General features: G+C 44.5%; 1 protein-coding gene across 4 annotated transcripts in view; it reads right to left on the minus strand.

Annotated features, from left to right (window-relative positions):
- arhgap21 (Rho GTPase activating protein 21) overlaps nt 1–17,827 on the minus strand; it is a 182,279-nt gene extending 164,452 nt beyond the window's left edge. For 2 of the 4 annotated variants that reach the window (XM_033015814.1, XM_033015789.1), the window contains exons 1-2: nt 15,814–16,302; nt 14,614–14,841 (exon numbers count right to left, since the gene is read on the minus strand). In XM_033015814.1, the coding sequence (XP_032871705.1) occupies nt 14,614–14,697 (84 nt within the window). In that variant the 5' untranslated portion in view covers nt 14,698–14,841; nt 15,814–16,302. Of the gene's footprint in view, nt 1–14,613; nt 14,842–15,813; nt 16,340–17,680 lie in introns of those variants that run through there. The other 2 variants (XM_033015808.1, XM_033015799.1) reach the window with 2 other exon arrangements.
- Between the last annotated feature and the right edge of the window lie 2,976 nt (nt 17,828–20,803).

Consider the following 20,803-nt stretch of genomic DNA (forward strand, 5'->3'; position numbering starts at 1 on the left):
AGAGTGGGACCCCTCAGGAATCAAAGTGGTCAACGTCTACGTGAAGCCACAGGAGAAGAGCAAGGTCCTCAACGAGTATTTCTCTGTTTTTACCATGGAGAAAGACACGAGGACTAGGAAACTTGCAGCAATCAATGGAAGTGTCTTGAGAGCAGTCAGTATGATGGTCAAAGTGGTGCTGAAGGTCCTGATGCTTATGAAGGTAGCCAGACCTCGAATCGTCAATAAATACAGGTGAGGTGGCAGAAGACTGGAGGGTGGCAAATGTTGTGCCTCTATTCAAGATAGGCTGCAGGGAAAAGCCTGGGAGCTATAGGCCAGTGAGCCTAACATCTGTTGTCGGAAATTTATTAGAGAAGGATAAGATATACATGCATTTAGATGGACAAGAGCTGATATGGTATAGTCAGCATGTACGTGGGACGTTGTGTCTCACAAATCTGATTGAGGTTTCTTTGCAGAGGGTAGAGCTGTAAACGTTGCATATATGGATTTCAGCAAGGCATTCAACAAAGTTCCGCATGGTAGGCTGCTCTCGAAGGTAAGAGCACGGGATCAAAGCAGAGATAGCTGAATCGATAGAAATTGGCTTCATAGAAGGAAGCAGAGGGCGATGGTACAAGGTTTTTTTCCAGACTGGAGGCCAATGAATAGTGGTGTGCCTCAGGGTTCAGTGCTGGGCCCCATTGCTGTTTGTCATCTACATCAATGATTTGGAGGAGATCATACATGGTTGGGTGACATAATAGATAGTGAAGCTGCTTCTCAAAAATTGCAGCAGGATCTTGATCGGTTGGGCAGGTGGGCTGAGGAATGGTTGATGGAATTTATTATTGAGAAATGTGAGGTGTTGCATATTGGGAAGCCTAACATGGGCAGGACCTACACAGTGAATGGTAAGGCTTTGGGGAGTGTTGTAGGACAAAGAGATCTAGGAGTGCAGGTACATTGTATCTTGAAAGTGGCGTCACAGGTAGATAGGGTGGTCACAAAGGATTTTGGCACATTGGCCTTCATCAGTCAGAATATTGAGTATAGAAGTTGGGAGGTCATGTTGCAGTTGTATAATTCATTGGCGAGGCCACATTTAGAGTATTGTGTTCAGTTCCGGGCACCATGTTATAGGAAAGATGCTGTCAAGCTGGAAAGGGTTCAGAGAAGATTTACAAGGATGTTGCCAAGACTCGAGGGCCTGAGCTGTAGGGAGAGGTTGAGCAGACTTGGACTTTATTCCTTGAAGCACCAGGTGGTCTTATAGGCGTGTGCAAAATCATGAGAATCGATCAGGTAAACACAGAGTCTCCTTCCCAGAGTGAGGGAATCAAGAACCAGAGGACATAGGTTTCGTGGGGAGTGGGGAAGATTTAATAGGAACCAGAGGGATAACTATTTTTTTACACCGTGGTGTGAATGTATGGAATGAGCTGCCGGAGGAGGTATACGAGGCAGGTACTATCACAACTTTTAAGAATCATTTACATCAATGTATAGGATAAGTTTAGAGGGATGATATGGGCCAAAGGCAGGCAGATGGGACATGTTGGTCGGTGTGGGCAAGTTGGGCCAAAGGGCCTGTTTCCATGCAGTATGACTCCAAGTCACTTGACATGTGCCAAATTTCCTCAGTCTCCTCAGGAAGCAGAGGCTTTGGATAGGTACCGCATCAATGTGGTTGGTCCATGGCAGATCATTGGTAATATTCAAGGAACTTGAAGCTCCCATCCGTCTCCACTTCGGCACCATTGTTGCTAACTGGGGCATAAAATCCACCATGCTTCCTGAGGTCGATAACTATCTCCTTCATCTTGTTGACATTGAGGGAGAGGTTATCGTCTAAACACCATGTTAAAGATTATGTTAAAGTTATGTTAAGTTATGTTAAAGATCCAAGCATCTTTCGCAAGCCTGGTATTTATTGCCCATCCCCAAAAACCTTTATGAAAGTGATAATGAGCCAGCTTCTTGAACCAGTATCTGGCGACGATACTCCCACAGCACTGCTGGGTAGTGAATTCCAATATTTGGACCAAGCAATGAAGAAGAACTGACAACCCATTTCCAAATCAGCATGATGCACAAGTTGGAAGGGAACTTGCATGGGTTGGCATTCCCATGCACCTGCTGCCACTGTCCTTTATCGTTCATGAGGTTGTACTTTCAGGAGATCCTGTCAGACTACCTTGGGCAAATCACTGCAGTGCATTATATACTGGCAACAGAGCGAGTCTAGTGTAGAGTGATTGGCGGGGAGTCAGCCAAGCTAGCTGCTTTGTCCTAAATAGTGTTAAGCTTCTTGAGTATTATTGGAGCTGCCCTTAACCAGACAACTGAAAAGATTTTCAACACCCTTCCACAGTGTCTTGTGGATGGTGGCAAGGCTTTGTAATCTCAGGTGGTGTCGTGCTCTGCTCGATATCTATCCTCCAATCAGCCCCATCCTACCCATTTACTGTTTTGTTACTTTTAGAGTTTTTAAGCCTTCAAATTACATTCACTTTATTCCAGTGTTTAAATTATAAAGGCAAACTGAAATGTAAAAAAAATCATTTCTGTGTTACCATCATTGTGCGTTATCATTAGCATCTGCAATATTTTTGCTTTTGGACAAATTTACCACTTTACAGACCCGAGAAGCTAGCAAAATCATCTTGATATTTAATAGCAGAAATAATATATCAATGTAGAAGCACATAATAGCAAGTGTCATCCAGGAAGTGTACACATAAATAAAACCTCAATATTGATTGACATACTGAGATACTTTACCGAACCCTGCCATGATAACCATGTCGACTTTGGATGTGCAGGGCTTCATTCCTACTTGCTATAATGTAGTCAATTTTCATTCTATTTTACATTTTTTAAATGTGGGTAGCTTCCAATTAGCATTCATTTCAATCTCTCAAAATTATGTTGTTGAGTTACATCCTTATTATCTGCTATTACATCTGTGGTACGCATCTCATAGTTCCATTTTCACTCTCCTCCGTGCGCAACTACTTTTCTATCTGCTTCCACTTCACTCTTCCAATTCAGTAATTTTCCAAGTCACTGCTATTATTTCCTTTCCTTTCTTATGGTTTTCTTTATTCCCCTTTAGTCTCTTTCTCTTTCCTAAATGAATATCAGAAGGCAGAGCAGTTATATTACATTCTCATTTAATTCTGTTGGAATTAAAAATAAACCATTAGCAAGGAGATAAAAGAGCATGTAGGTTTAGAATCTGTGAGAACCAAAACACAATGTACAAGAACTGAATCTATGTCCATTGAGCCATTTTACATCTGCATGCAGTCAACTTCCATTATAAATTCCTTTGTGTGTTACTATAATGCAAACTGTCACACTGTGAATACGCCCTTTCCCCACAGGACCATAGGGATCCCCATAAATAAAGCTCAAAGCTCGGACTAACACATCAATGCTCTTCACAAGCACATTACCATGCAGCTCCAATGTGCAACCCGCAGCTAATCACCAATAGTACAAACCGTTCTCTGATGCCGTATCAGAGTACAAACTCTTCAGATATGAAGTGTCTTCAGAAAATCTGGTTGTGGCCAGAGAAAATGCAGCCCCTTCTACACAAGTAAAAAACGAAGAAAATAATTGCAGCCATGTCAAATAATATTTATCTTTCCCATTACGACTTGATTTACATTCTCTTTACGACTTAAAGAACACAGTATCCAACATCTTGTCTAACCTTGCAGACTCAAGAACCTGCAGATGCAGGTTTACAAAAATAGACACAAAGACCTGGAGTAACTCAGTGGGTCAGGCAGCATCTCTGGAAAATACGGATAAGACGTGTTTCGGGTCCGGATCCTTCTACAGACTGACTGTGGTGAGGGGCAAGAATGCTGGAAGAGAAGAGGAGCAGGACAAAGCCTGGTGAATGCTAGGTGGATACAGTTGAGGGAGTGGGGGGTGGGGTTGGATAGACAGATGGTTGGACAAACGTCAGTGAAGACAAAAGGTAGAAGAGTTGCAAATTATGAAGCCAGAGTAATGAATTTAGATGAAATGGGAGAGGGAAAGGAAAAAAGGCTACAGGATCAGGTGGGACACAGGGAAGAGGGGGTTTGGGCCTGTCACAGAGACCGCTCCCCTTATAACAACTCCTTGGTTCACTCATCCACCTGAACTATTCCTCTCATGATTTTGTACACCTCTATAAGATCACCCCTCATCCTCCTGCGCCGAAAGGCATAAAGTCCCAGCCAGCTCAACCTCTCCCTATAGCACAGGTCCTCATGTCCTGGCAACATCCTTGTAAATCTTCACTGCACCCTTCCCAGCTTGACAACATTTTTTCAATAACATGGTGACCAAAACTGAACACAATACTCTAAATATGGCCTCATTGTTTTATACAACTGTAACATGACCTCCCAACTTCTATATTCAATACTCAGTGGCGGTGCTGGGAACGGCTGCGGCTCGCCTGCAGTCCGTTTGTCTTTACTTTTTTGTGTTGTTTTTTTTCGTTTTGTGTAGTTGCGTTTTTGGTTTTTAGGTTGTGTTTATGTGGATGGGTGGGGGGTTGAAACGGGGCTTGCTGTCTCTCCCTTGGGAGGAATACGACTTTTTCGTCGTATCCCCCCTCTCTGCCTCCATCTGCACTGAGGCCTAATGGCGGAGCTGGCGACCTCGGGACTCCGGAGGCAGCCTGTCAGGACTTGCCCTGGGCTCGCTCCCGTGAGGGCGGCCCAGCTCGGGGCTGGAACTGCGCTCCCGTGAGGACGGCCTGGCGAGGGGCCGAGACTCTCCCGCGAGGGGCTGTGGCACTCCCGTCGGAGTGGCCCAGCCCGAGGGAGGAGCGGCGCTCCCGTCGGAGTGGCCCAGCCCGAGGGAGGAACGGCACTCCCGTCGGAGTGGCCCAGCCCGAGGGAGGAACGGCACTCCCGTCGGAGTGGCCCAGCCCGAGGGAGGAACGGCACTCCCGTCGGAGTGGCCCAGCCCGAGGGAGAACGGCACTCCCGTCGGAGTGGCCCAGCCCGAGGGAGGAACGGCACTCCCGTCGGAGTGGCCCAGCTCGAGGGAGGAACGGCACTCCCGTCGGAGTGGCCCAGCCCGAGGGAGAACGGCACTCCCGTCGGAGTGGCCCAGCCCGAGGGAGAACGGCACTCCCGTCGGAGTGGCCCAGCCCGAGGGAGAACGGCACTCCCGTCGGAGTGGCCCAGCCCGAGGGAGGAACGGCACTCACGTGAGGGCGATCTGGCTTGGGGCTGGAACGGTGCTCTGGTGGCTGGGACGGCGTTCTGGCGGCGGTGACCTGAGTCCTGGGTTCAGCCGCCGGCCAGCAGCTGCATATGCTGGACTGGAGGGCGGCAGCTTCGACCACCCCCGGGCCGCGGTGTTTGAGCCGGCCCGTTGCGGGGTTCGGTGAGCCGCGGGACTGTTGTGCCATCGCCCGGTGGGGAATCGCCTCAGCGCAGAGGGAGAAGAGGAGGGAAGAGACAGTAACCCTAAGATTTTTTGCCTCCACCACAGTGAGGAGGTGCTTGGTGGACTCACTGTGGTGGACGTTAATTTGTGTTTACTGTTGTTTATTATTGTATGATGTATGTATGACTGCAGGCACGAAATTTCATTCAGACCATAAGGTCTGAATGACAATAAAGGGATTCAATTCAATTCAATTGACTGATGAAGGCCAATGTGCCAAAATCCTTTTCTGCCCGTAATGCCACTTCCAATGAACTATGTACCTGCAGTCCTAGATCTCTCTCTTCTACAGCATTCACCAGAGCCTTACCATTCACTGTGTAGGTCCTCCCAATGCTAGACTTCCCAAAACCTCACATTTCTCAATATTAAATTCAAACAACTATTCCTCAGGCCACCTGGCCAATCGATCAAGATCCTGCTTCACTCTTTGATAACCATCTTCACCATCTCCAATTACACCCACTTTAATGTCATCTGAAAACTTGATTATTGTGACTTGTACTTTCTGATCTAAATCATTGATATAGATGACAAACAGCAATGGGACAAGCACCAAACGCTGAGGCATGTCACTAGTCACAGACCTCCGGACTTCATGAAAACAATTCTCTCTCCTTGGACCTCTCCCTTTTAACCTTTAAAGTTATCTGGATCACTGACTGCATAATATATTTAAAACGTTTGGTGGTATTTATATGATTAACCCAAGTCACAAGAGCGTAAAGGATTATCTGACTTTTACTGTACATTCTTAATATAAACAATGAGTTAATTAGTAACCAGGACATCAGGATGCAAACTTCTTTTGAACTGTGGAAACATTTTCCAGAAGGGTGAAGACCATAATTGGGCTATACAGAACCACAAATGAAATTCTGGGCTTGATATGGATCGGTCTCTGATGGGAGGGAGACAAGAGCACAATTCGAGAAGAAGAAATACACTCTCCAAATTATTGGAAAAGAAACATGCATCCAGCAGAATATAATTGTTGATAAATATATTAAATGAGCTCTGTAGTAGCCCAAGAAGCTGGTGGCTGATGCAGATTTACATGATTTTTTAAATACCCGATGATAAACAGAAACAAGTGGTTCATAATCTGATATAATAAATGTTATAAGTGATATTTGTTAGTGCCCATGAAATATAGCTGTAAAGGTCCATAAAATAATTTGACCTTTGCCACCCGTACGCTCAGAAAAGGAGGCAAATTTAATTTTAGTTATAATTTAACTATGGCAAAATTTAATAGAAATAATGAAAATAAAGATAAAATCTAAATGTATTTGTCATTGCACTTTAGATGTTTCGCTCAGTTGATATAATTTCCATGTCTTCGTCTCCACTGAATCCACCAAAGTACGAGTTTACTAATGGGCTTGTCCCACTTAGGCGATTTTTCAGGCGACTGTTAAGTCGCCGGCAGTTGCCAGAAAAACCGGCGACTTGAAGACTTGAACGGAGACTGTTAAGAGTGGAACACACACACACATCGCTTCCTTCACCAGCCCGTTATGCAGGCAGGGGACAGGACAAGTGGGGGGGGGGGGGGGGGGGGCGCTGTCTGAGTGAAATTCACACGGTGCAAAGTCAATGTGATACAGACACACACCGCGATGAACAGGAAGGTTGGCGCTGTACTTAAGACGGTGAAAGCAGTGTAAGGGAAGGGTCACGCAAGTCCTTTAAAAGAGGGGGGGGGGGAGGGGAGAATGAGTGAAGACAACTTTTAAGAAGCCAGAGATACACGTCTGTGAAGCTCGGCAGACATTTAAGATTACCAGTCGGTTATCCTTGAAATCTACTGCTTACGTTTTTTTTCTCCCAATGAGCCAATGAAAATCACCGATCAGCACCGGCTACAACCTACAAGAACCTTCGACATCCTGGCGACCCGCTAGGCCCTCCTGGCGACCCACCTACTGCACGAGAATTATCGCTACTCTGGTCGCCGCTAATTTTTTAATATGTTCAAAAATTTGCGGCGACCATAATGAGGCCGCAACTAGTTCCCGGAATGCGGGGACTCATCAAAACCATGAAGGCGACTCCCCAGCAACCACCCGCGAACATGTGGCGACCGCATAGTCTCCTGCAGTCGCCTAAAAAGTCGCCTTGGTGGGACAGGCCCATATGAATACATATGCAGGCACCAGAAATTTCAATAATTTTCTTTCTATCAAACTCAAATAAAAGAGAACACACCCCCCACTGCAAATCACAAGTAACCACATATATTTAAAGACAATGTAAAAGCATTAAATCATTAAATATAACTGGAAAGATGCTAGAGACATATTGGCAACAATTATTCTCCCTGATCAACAGTGCATGCAAAAATAAGTAGCCTACGACAAAAAGACATTCGTAAATTAAATTTCAAAAGGTCAGGTAATAAGGGAACAGTTGCTGTGGTTCTAGCAATGAATTAACCTTCCTCTGTTTAATTTAGAAAACCTATTGAATCACTTCATTATCAAAACAGCCAAACATATTAATGTATTTAATTCAAACAAAATTCCAAAAACCTGTCATCACCAACTGAATGAAATTTGAAATGATCAAAGGTCACACATACTATATAACTACAAGGGCTCAAATCTCTTGCAATAACAGAGGCACTTGCCATTTCTTACATGGGCAGACACTTTTTTGTGTTCTGGTGATATGGATAATTTGCATCAGACACACCAGATTCAGAGATATATCTCTATGCTTATAAAACTCTGATCTTGGATGTGTGTGTGTTTATTGTTCGCTGTGATTCACATCTCCTCGAAAACACGATGCACGAACGGTGAATTGTTTACATATTCCGATAGAGATTTACGCATGATGTCAAAAATCACCTCCTCTGAAAATTTGATGCACTATTTCCCGAGCTATTTATGAAAATGTTCAAAAATTTGAAATAACTTGGTAAATAAACAAGATGGTCTCACTGATGACGTCACAATGGCTCTGCCTGCCTGCCTCTGCTCGCGCTGTCACAATGGATCTGCATGCCTCTGCTCGCGCTGAGAGTGACATCACCCGTTCTGTATTCTGTACTTCTTGGCTTCTTAACTTTCACTTCTTTAAATTTGTCACTTAGCGTTTTTAAACTGCTGCTCAGGTCGTGCTGCGCGCTCTGCTGGGCTCCTTGAAGTTCTGGAACATTGCGGCGGCGGCCGTTATCTGTTTTCCACGCACTGCGAGTTACATCACCCCCCCCCAACCCCCCCAACTCGCAGTGATTTGGTGGCCGCCCGCTCTCAATCGACCCGCAGCCCAGCCACCCTCCCTCCCCCGGCTCTGGATTGAAGCCACTGAACACACAGTAATTTGGTTGGGCTTTCAAGGGCTTCAGAGGTCTTCCGAGGTCCCGAGCGCTCCCGAGGCCCGCCGCCCACTCGCGGTCGGCCCCACCCACTCGCAGTCGGCCCCGCCCACTCAGTGTCTGCGCCACCCGCTCGCTGAGTCCAAGTCTGCCCTCTCCCTTCCTCTCCCCCCCTACTTTCTCTCCCCCCACTCCCCCCCGAAAGTTGGAGTAGCAAAACATTTGACAAGTTCATTCATCATAGGCCAATCCAGATTAAAAGATATACGGTCTGAAAATCCATGACCAGCGGTGTTGCGCTGGGATCTGTGCTGTTATATACAAATGACGTGAACAAACATGTAGATGGGTTGGTTTGTAAGTTTGCAGAAGATACAGAATTTGGTGTAGTTGTGGACAGTGAGGATGGCTGCCAAAGCATACAGCAGGATATAGATACGTTACAGATACAAGTGGAGAAATGGCAGATCGAGATTAATCTAAGCAAGTGTGAGATGTTGCATTTTGGGAGGTCAAATCTAAAGGGGAATATATACATTTACTAGTAGGACAGCATTGATGTAGGAGGATCTTGGTGGTACAAGTACACAGCATTCTGAAAGTGACAAACACAGTAGGTAAAGTGGTTAAGACATGCAATATGCTTTCCATTATCAGTCAGGGCGTAGAGTGCAAGAATCAGAAAGTCATTCTGCAGCTTTATAAAACGTTGGTTAAGCGGAGTTCGGAAAACAGTGCAGTTCTGACCACCCCATTGCAGGAAAGATGTGGCAGCTTTGTTGAGGATGCAGAAGTGGTTTGCCATGATGCTGTCTGGATTAGAGAGCATTAGCTCCAAGGAGAAGGTGCACAAGCTTGGATGTATAGAAAGGAATGGCAGGTGCTGGTTTATACCGAAGATAGACACGAAGTACTGGAGTAACTAAGCGGGTCAGGCAACATCTCTGGAGAAAAACGATGGGTGACGTTTCAGGTCAGAACCCTTCTTCAGATTGTTTATTCTTTGGCAAACTTGGATTGTTTCCTCAGTAGCGTCTGAGATTGAGGGAAGATTGGATAGCAGTTTATAAAATTGTTAGAAGCATAGAGAGGGTAGATAGCCAGAACCTTTTCCCAGGGTGGAAATATCAATGACTAGACGGAATAGTTTTAAGTTGAGGTTTATGGCAAAGTTTACAGGACATGTGCAGGACAAGATTTTGAAAAAAACATAGAGGTGTAGGTGTCTGGATGGTGCTGCCTGGGGTGGTGGAAGTAAATATGATAGTTTCATTTAAGAGGCTTTTACACAGGCAAATTAATGTGTGGATATGGATTACATACATTTGGAGTAGGTACGTTTAAGTTTGTATTACATTTGGCACAGTCATCTTGGGTTGACAGGGTCTTGGTGAGACCACACCTGGAGTATTGTGCACAGTTTTGGTCTCCTAATCTGAGGAAAGACATTCTTGCCATAGAGGGAGTACAGAGAAGGTTCACCAGACTGATTCCTGGGATGTCAGGACTTTCATATGAAGAAAGACTGGATAGACTCGGTTTGTACTCGCTGGAATTTAGAAGATTGAGGGGGGAATCTTATAGAAACGTACAAAATTCTTAAGGGGTTGGACAGGCTAGATGCAGGAAGATTGTTCCCGATGTTGGGGAAGTCCAGAACAAGGGGTCACAGTTTAAGGATAAGGGGGAAATCTTTTAGGACCGAGATGAGAAAAACATTTTTCACACAGAGAGTGGTGAATCTCTGGAATTCTCTGCCACAGAAGGTAGTCGAGGCCAGTTCATTGGCTATATTTAAGAGGGAGTTAGATGTGGCCCTTGTGGCTAAAGGGATCAGGGGGTATGGAGAGAAGGCAGGTACAGGATACAGAGTTGGATGATCAGCCATGATCATATTGAATGGCGGTGCAGGCTCGAAGGGCCTACTCCTGTACCTATTTTCTATGTTTCTATGTTGAAGAGCCTGTTCCTGTACTGTTTTATGTTCTATATATACACCAGCATTACGAGAAAAAAAGTACTGAAAAAGATTATTAACAGTGGTATTTTAAGACACCCTTGTTAATTTCCATAGATGTAACATAAAAGGTTTTGGTGTTACTAACACAAATATTACACTCTTAGGAGTAGTTTATTTCAGGTGCCCGAGGAGAGTAGAAGGACCAGAGCAGCGGTAGCAAAAGTTTTGTTCCTTCAGTGTAAATAAAGGTTAATGAGCGACAACTTCAAGCACTGAGGTTGCCAGAACAGTACAAAAGGACTACTTCGACTGATTGGGAGAACCGTTTCAGAAAGTAATTGGAATTTGACCTTAAAGAACAGAGTCTTGAAAGAGAAATTTATTTCAAAACACAAATGACAACAGGGAGTATCATTTCATGGGCAATAAAAGCCAATTAAATGAAATGCATTCAAAAAACTATATCATTCTTCCAGTGATTTTGAATTTGAGCAATTCGAACAATTTTTAAACTAACTTTCATTTACTAATTGCTATCAGGGACAAGTTGATGCCAACAGAAGTTCTCAGGTTAATAAATTTATTGGTATTCATTATTGACTTTCAAACAAGAGTTAAATTATTTTTTTAATCAATTCAGTTCTATTGCATTCATTTTGATCCACGTGCAATCCATCTAAAAAAAATGAACACTTGTTATTGCTTCAATATATGATGTCCTTTATAGCATAGTGTTACTATTCGGACTACCACAAACTGTGCATACTTAAGTCCAAAGTGCTATGTAATTAATTGATAAGTACCTTATCAATTGAGTACCTTAAGTGCATGCCAAGTACAAGGATATCTTACACATATTTGAACAAATTCCTTTTAAGAAAGCTACCAGAACTGATGCCACTTTAAATGTTAACATTCCACAAATTCAGTCAAATCACCCCCAATAATCTACTTAAACCTCATTAATTCTATCCCTCACTTCAAACTCTGTACAGTGAAAACAGTTACCACTACTAAAATATATTACATGCTTTTAAAAATCTTTTGGAATTTGATAAAAAAAGCAAAATTATTACACAAGAACTGAAATATGGAAAATAAATCTTCCAAGGGTGAAATAATTTAAAACTCTTCACACAGGTGGTGCAACTCATAATTTACCAATATTGTAAACAAAAAATATGCTATACCTTTCCAGTTTTAAAATGGACCTGACTGAAATTATCTTGTTCTCTTAAAACATCACAAACCGCTCTATCCAATACAATACCAACAATGTTAAGAATGTAAAAAAATATATAGGTTGAGGATTACACCAATCAGCCCCTCAAGCATATCCTGCCATTCAATATGATCATAGCAGATCTGTCTTTCACCCATTTTCTCTTCTGTACTAGTTTCACTTAGCCCTCAATTCCCTGATCTTTCAAAAAATTATTTACTTCTTTAATTATAACCAATGACCTAGCATCCACAACCCTCCAGGGAAGAGAATTCCAGAGATTCACCACCCTCTGTGAGAAGTTGCTATGCAACTCAGTTATAAATGACTGCCCCTAATCATTGTTGTAAGCTACTAATGTCCTCTCATTTGATATTCTCCCACCAGTGAAACATTATGACGTCCCATAAAGGATCTTTAATGTTTCATTGTCTTCAACTCTCATTCTTCTTATCTCTACCAAAGACAAATATAATTTCTTAGCCATTTATGATAGATCAACATTCACATGCCAAAAAGTAGCCCGGTGACTCTCATTTGGACTGCCTCCAATGCCAGTACATCTTTTAATCATCATAAGCCAGAGTGCAAACCCTCTGAAGAAGGGTCTCGACCCGAAACACCATCTTTTCCTTCGCTCCATAGATGTTGCCTCACCCGCTGAGTTTCTCTAGCATTTTTATCTACCTTCGATATTTCCAGCATCTGCAGTTCCTTCTTAAAAACTTATCTTAAAAGTATCGTTTTTGTATTTGATGCATTCTTTTAGTTTTACAGGTAATAGGTTTTCCAATACATGCCAATAAATCATGAAGCATAAAATAATATGTTGTTAGCCACTGCAAAATATGTCAACCTCAAAATTCAGAGAGACTTGCAGTGGAATGTGATTAAAATAACAGAACTCTGGTACACATTGCCTGAATGGGTGTTCCAAGACAAAATTCTCTCCACATTCAAAAAGCGGTTGATGTCTTCATGTATCATAGCGAGGACATTTTCAGGTAAAAAACTGAGGAGCATTGGTCTGGACATGACTTTTCTGACTTCATGCAAGTCAGAAAAATGTACAGACCAATGCACCTCAGTTTTTGATCTGAAAACGTCCTCGCTATGATACAATAGACTCATAATCTCAAATGCCCCGCCTTGATGCCATATCTTCTATAGAGCAAAGAATAATTAATGTGTTCAGGAAAACAATTTGAAAATTGGAAAGAAAAATTCCAAGAAAGCATAAAACAAAATTCCTACAAACTTGACACAAATTAAAAGTTTAGCAGGTGTATGTGCATTCACATACTTGAGATGTATTATTTTACATCATTAAAACATCTAACAGCAGAGACCGTCTTGACAAAAACAGAGACACAAGAGATGGCAGATGCTAGAAACTGGAGCAAAAACAAACTGCTGGAGGATCTGAGCAGGTCAAGCAGTGGGTCAAGCAGTACAGATGTTGGCCCACTGATTTTTTCCAGTAGTTTGATTTTGGACAAGATAATCATCGTACTAATATTAACAGAGATGCAAAATGCATTTATGGCTTCTTGGTACTATACATTATTTGGCTAGTTTGTATGCTGTGAAATGCAAGTGCCACAGTTTCATTTGTTGAGAATGGAGATCAGGGAATTACATCAAACGCTGTACACCTTAGCAATTCCATAGCCTCTTCATCAGGACTATTGAGCAGCCTCTTAAATTAGGCAGAAATTATTGACCACCAGAATATATTCATAGCTTCAAAGAAATAAACAACATGGAATATTATCAATTTCTCTCGACACAGATGTGCCTGGCCAGTTAAGTGCTTCCAGTATTTGTTTTGTTTTACATTCTCAGCCTATTATGTTTGCAGGCTTGCATGATCTTTTAGAACTTTGGCTGCAGTACTGCGATTGTAAAATATGTCCATCATACAAAGTTCCAACTTTCAATTATCAATGCCTCACGGTTACACAAACTTTACTGATGTAAAATTTTACAAACCTCACACATTAACGTAGTCAACAAACTATCTGTACCCTTAAAAATGAAAAGCAATTAACAATAAACAGTCACTAGAATCTTTCTGGGTTCTGTGTTAATTTATCAACCAAAACAAATGAAGCGCGCACAATTTCAATCATGGTTTGCCTTAAATTCACTCGTCATTCCAACAACGGATTTTCTGATCGCTTTACTTAACCGGTATTTGAAAAAAAAGCTTTTGTTGCTACCATCATCAATGTAGAGCCAATTTACAAATGTATCCTGAAAATTTGTATTTTGTTAAACTTATCGCTGCAACACATATTCAAATATTAAATAGATCAATGTTTTCGAATGCACTTGTACACTTGGTGAAACAGGGCTCCGGGAACTCTCCTCTCCTTGCAAATCAACCTCTCCGTTAAAATTAACAGTTGACACAATTTACGCGGAGAAGCTTAACCTATAATACACAAGCCCTTGCTAAACCCCTGGAGCATAATCTGTTGAGCCTGGCGGGCAGTGCGCCCATTACGACAAGATGACACATGGTAAATCAAAAGGCACAAAAGCAATTGCTGATCCTTTCGCATTGAGCCGAGTGTGAAAGCAATGAACGCTCAAAATTACTATATTTACATTTATTTTTAAAAATGACATGACATCTAATCTTAGTCATACCTCGTCCTCCCCAGCATTTGGGCGTTTTTTTCCATTTACATCTCCATCTTCCTCTTCACTTGGACAGGACCTACGTGTCGCCATTATTTCATTCCAATTTAAAGCGAATCCAGATCAGGAGAACACTCCCTTGGCTCGGTACGTTGAAAAATCCATGAACAGCAACAACAAAAAAGCAGCCAGATGATAATCGACAATCTACCCGTTCTTCATCGTTTCTGAAACGATCTGAAATTTAAAAAAAAAAACATACACTATCAGTTTGTCGCAAATATAGAAGTTATACGATATTTACAGCTCGCCTTAAGAAATAGCAATCATATAATATTCCGACTCAAACTCAATCCTCCCGGCAGGAACTCAAATCCCATTCCATTCAACGAGGAAACGCCTCCTTTGCTTAGGGGGAATACATATATATTTTCCCTGTTTGATAGCCTTTCCTACAGAAGCTGTGCTACAAACACCTTCCAAAGCCCAGTCACTCATTTTCTCCTCCGATTCTCTCACAACACTCGGATACGTGCGTTCCCCACCCAGAACTGAAAAACACAAAGATCCCTTGAACAAAAAGTGACTGATTTACAAAAAGGAAGATGGTTCAGATGCAGCCTTGCAAGCAAATCTTAACTGTATGTACCCCCCCCCCCCCTGTACGTGCCCACGAACGGCTCCTGACAAACCACCCATTTGTTGTGGGTGGTTCTCTGTCATTATTCACCCGAGTTAATTTCACAGAGGATGCGATATGTAAATATAAAACCTGCAAGTATCTCCCACGCTTATGTTATATTCTATGTGCCAGCTCCGAGATTGGAGGGGGGGGGGAGGAATCACCGTCCTCCTGCACAAGATCTTCAACAGAGCCGGATTTTCACATCCCAAGCTGTGCCCTTTCCATCCATCTGTCCCCGCCACCCATCAATTGTCCACTGAAGCAGAGCCAGTCGTGTAACAATATGTTTAAGTAGGAACTGCAGCTGCTGGAAGATCGAAGGTAGACAGAAATGCTGGAGAAACTGGAGAATGCTGAAGTAAATAGGCGACGTTTCGGGACGAAACCCTGAAGAAGGGTCGACTATTCCCTTCGCTCCACGGATGCTTCTCCGGGATTTCTGTCTACCTTGTATACCAATCTGCTGTGTGTCTCGGTGCACAGCCTCCTGTCACGGGGGGGGGGGGGGGAGAGAGGGAGCGCACCTTGTGGCGTCGCGGGACGAAGCGAGGCCTAGACGCCCCCTCCCCTCAGTCCAGAATGTTCCATGCGCCGCTGTCCCGCCGACTCGCCGCCCGCCGCCGCCGCCGCCGCCGCCACCACCGCCATGGCTCTCCGCTCCTCTCCTCCGGCTCCGGCTCCGGCTGCTGTCAGTCGCCACTCCCCCCCCCCCCCCCCCCCCCCCCGAGTCCAGCGGCGCTTCTCCGCCACTATCGCCCCCTCTCCCCCTCGCACGGACAACAGGAGGGTTCAATCAACACCGAGGTGAAGCCCGACTCCGACTCCTCGCCGCCGCCGCCATTATTATTCTCTTCATTTTCTCCCCTTCACCGAATCCGCGTAAAAAAAAGAGAGAACAATATCACCCGAGAACACAGCGGCCGGACAGCGACCAACCACTGGCGGGTTTACATCCATAGTGTGGCACTAAGGCCAATGGGATCGAGTGTTTCATCCGCCATCCCCTCCCTCCCTCTCCTCCCTCCCTCTCCTCGCGCTTTCCAACAATTTATTCCCAACCCCGGGCCAACGGAAAGGCTGGTTCCACCCCTCCTCCTCCTCCCCTCCTCACCTCATCACCCCTCCTCCTCCTCCCGCCCGCTCACACACACACTCCCGCACCTTCCTCCTGAGTCCCCTCCACACACACACTCCCGCTTCATGACCCCTCCCCTCACACACACACACACTCCCGCTTCATGACCCCCCCCTCACACACACTCCCGCTTCATGACCCCCCCCCCCCACACACACACACACACTCCCGCTTCATGACCCCCCCCTCACACACACTCCCGCTTCATGACCCCCCCCTCACACACACACACACTCCCGCTTCATGACCCCTCCCCTCACACACACACACACTCCCGCTTCATGACCCCCCCCCCCCCCCTCCCCACACACACACACACTCCCACTTCATGACCCCCCCCCCACACACACACACTCCCACTTCATGCCCCCCCCCCACACACACACACACACACTCCCGCTTCATGACCCCCCCCCCCTCACACACACTCCCGCTTCATGACCCCCCCCCCTCACACACACTCCCGCACCTTCCTCCTGAGTCCCCTCACACACATTCCCGCTCCTTTCTCCTGACCCCCCTCCCCTCACACACACCCCCGCTCCTTCATCTTGACCCCCCTCCCCTCACAAACACTCCCGCTCCTTCATCTTAGCCCCCTCCCCTCACAAGCACTCCCGCTCCTGATCCCCCCTCCCCCGCCGGCCAGTGATCACGGCGCTGCTAAGTACCGCTCCCTTATCCTCAGCGCCCCCCACCTTATTCAGACACATAAACATCCATGCACTTGTTAAAGCTGCTACATTCCCGAGTAAACGCCCCCGTTCAGATATCTTGCCTACTCTTCACCAACCCCCAACACTTTCCAACGTGTGCCCGCAGAATGTGATTCCTTCATGTTTTAAAACAAATATGCATTGGGAAAAAAAGGAAACAAAGTGGATGCAGCGCGGATCGTTGTAGTGTGTGATCTTCAGCACTATGTGAGCTGCATAGAAATTAAGCGCGGGGACGGATGGATAATTTACTACAGTTCACAGAACAGTTATTTTCTGTGGCAGAGCGTGTAATTGCAACGTTGAGAGGTTAGGCGACACATTCCATAGTTTGATGCCGCCACGTAGCTGATTATTCATTCAACCCCAATTCAAATCCGGGAGAGGCAGGTTTGGGTGTAGTTCTCTGCAACATTTTACATTTTTCCAGCATGTTCTGCTAGAAATATCATTTATTGATCTATTTTTGGGCAAAAATAATGGCAGCGGGTTATTGTGACGCCTATTTCCCGGACCCCATCCATATCTGAAATCCCTTACCAGATGGAATTGACACGCCCCACTCGTTTCTCGCGGAGATACTGATACCTCTGTTTTTCGATGATTTTACTATGATATTCTTATGCCTTGCAGAGATTCAAACCTCTTCTAGTTTGTTAGCAGTCTCTCACACACACAAAAAATGTATAATTTGTAGCGGAAGGCTCTTACGACATAAATAATTTATCGTGTGACTCAGTTTGATTCTCCAGTGTTTTGAGGTCTGTCATATTTCATGTTAATGCGCCGTCGCGTCCTATTTTCTCGCAGCCCATCCCTCTGAGATTTGTCACTGTTCTTTCATTCATTCATTTTCTCCTCACATATACTTGCCATAATCAAACTAATCTTTAGATTTATTCTGATCAACCCAAAAGCCTTATCATCCGAGTCTATCTTGTGATCCATAATGTTCTAATTCTGACATTCGGCATGCTGGCTCCTGAATGATATTCACAGGATTGTTGCCGCGGCGATTTAACAAACATTTCAGTTTTATATGAACTGCGCAAAAATAAAAGAGACACGTTTTGGGCAGGTTTCAACGCAACTGAATGCAATGACATGATGCAACTTCGCACACCATTATTATGGCACGTTGCTCTCAATGTAACAAAAAACTGTCGGTAGAATAGTCCTGGTGCCGAATCTCGACCCGAAACGTCGCCCACATATACCACGGGACGCGCACATACCACGGGACGCGCTGTGTTCTTCCAGCAGTATTTTGCTTGCTTCAGATTCCAGCATATGTAGTCTCATGTTTCCGCTTGCACTCAAGGTCCTTGTTCATTCTATCCTTTGAGCAGAGATTTCGGTAACACTCATGTATATTGTGAGCAAAATTCCAATCCCGGCTCCACCCCAGGGCACTTTTGTATGTACAATTGGAGGAGATGCATTGTCGTAACGGGTGCTGTTTGGGGGGTTGGTATGTTGGAAAGGATACGGGAAAGACAACTAGGATAATATTGAAAATCATAACTTAAACATTTTTGATTAAAACTGAACTTTGTTCCTCGGAACCAAAAAGAGTTTGCCAGATTATTTAAATACCAAAAAGCATGGGAAATAATCCTATCTGAAAGCCGGAAGTTTAGATAAATCCATTTCAAACTTTGGTGTTTTGCCTGTCCCTGATAACGCCGTGTTGATATATCGTTGAAATAAATCAAGAAATACATGCAATGTTCCAAACGAATGAGCAGGTACTTAGATAATTAGCTTCTTAAAGAAGCTGGATTAATTTTCTAATTGGGATAAAGTTGACGATGGGGATTCATTGAGGTGATTAAATACCTGTCAGTGCAATATTAGAAATATGGATTTTGATAGCTGAAGCATTTTTTAATTACAACTTAGAAATCAAAACTCAAGAAGTTAAACATACAGAAGGAGTATGATAGGCTCTAAAATGTTTTTATAAGCAACTTGTGTGTATAATTGATTGATTTAAAGATACAGAATGGAAACTGGTCTTTCAGTCCAGCAAGTCCACGCCAACCATCACTTACCTATTCACACCAGTTCTATGTTATCCTACCCTCACATCCATTTTTAATGAGATGGATATTCGGCAGCTGTGGTAGGGCACATATGCCATGAAATCAGGGGGCAGCTCAAGCAACGGTGAAGATGCATTCCCAGATGAGCTCAATGAGTTTTACGCACACCTTGATACGTTTGATATGTCTTTCCGGGCCCCCATAGCCCCCCCGATGGTATTACGATCTCAGTCACAGAGGCTGATGTCAGATGATCCTTCAGGAGGGTGAACCCTCGAAAAGCATCTGGATCTGATGGTATACCTGGTCGTGTTCTTAAAACCTGTGCATGCCAACTGGCTGGAGTTTTTGTGGACATCTTTAACCTCCCATAACTGTGGTCTGTGGTTCCCACCTACTGAAATAATACCGGTGCCCAAGGGTTTACGTGCCTCAATGATTACCTACCAGTAGCACTAACTTCCATGGTGCTAAGAGAGGTTGGTTATGGTGCATGTCATCTGCTTCCTCAAAAGAACCTGAACCCGCTACAGTTTGTCTACCGCCACAACAGGTCAATAGAGGATGCAATCTCGCTGGCTTTCCACTCTGTACTGGACCCTTTTGACAATAAAAACACATTCATCAGGCTGTTCATAGACTACAGCATTGCATTTAACTCCATAATTCCCTCCAAGCTGTTAACCAAGCTCATGGATCTGGGTCCCTGCACATCCTTCTTCAACTGGATCTCAACTTCCTCATGCACAGACCACAATCTATACGAATTGGCAGCAACACTTCCTCCTCGATTACCATCAGCGGGGGAGCACCTCAAGGTTGCGTGCTCAGCCCCTCTGCTCTACTCACGACGGTGTAGCAGTTCGAACACCATCTTTAAGTTTGCTGATGATGCCACCGTTGTTGGACAAATTACAGATGACGATGAGTCGGAGTATAGGAGGGAGATCAATTGACTGATCAAATGGTGCCGGAACAACCTTGCTGTCAACGTCAGTAAGACCAAGGTCTACAGGGTGGCGCCATCAGCAGTGGCTTCCTCGCCAATAGTCTGTCTGTCCTTCTTTATTGTTGTTTTTAGTATGTGTTAAAAAGTATGTTTTAGTGTTCTTTGTTTTATGTGGGGGGAGGGGTTGGTGGAAACTTTTTTTCAATCTCTTACCTCGACGAATTTTTTTCCGTATCATATCTCCGTCCCCACTGCGGCCTAACATTGTGGAGTTGGCGCCTTTCCTGGAGACTGACCCGGCGCTCCAAGCCGCAGGAGTCTGCGGGACTTTAACATCGCGGAACTTGCCATCCCCTTGCCGGGGATCGAAGCTCCAACTGCGGGGCCTGTGCACTTTAACATCGTGAAGCCTGCGGTCTCTGGTAAGAAGAGGCTGACTCGGGAGCTCCATGCCGCGGAGAGAGTTTCAACCACCCCAACACGGTTTTCGATCACCTGACAGGGGCTTTGATTGTCGGCTGCGGGGGCTTTGATCACCCTGACTGCAGATGGTTTGACTGCCCCGACCACAAACAAAAAAGAAGAAGTTGAGCTTTATTGCCTTCCTTCACAGTGAGGAATGTTTATGTAAACTCTTACGTGGTTGTGTGTCTTGTTGCTTTTCACTTC

This window comes from Amblyraja radiata, chromosome 2, assembly GCF_010909765.2.
Source record: "Amblyraja radiata isolate CabotCenter1 chromosome 2, sAmbRad1.1.pri, whole genome shotgun sequence".
NCBI lineage: Eukaryota > Metazoa > Chordata > Chondrichthyes > Rajiformes > Rajidae > Amblyraja > Amblyraja radiata.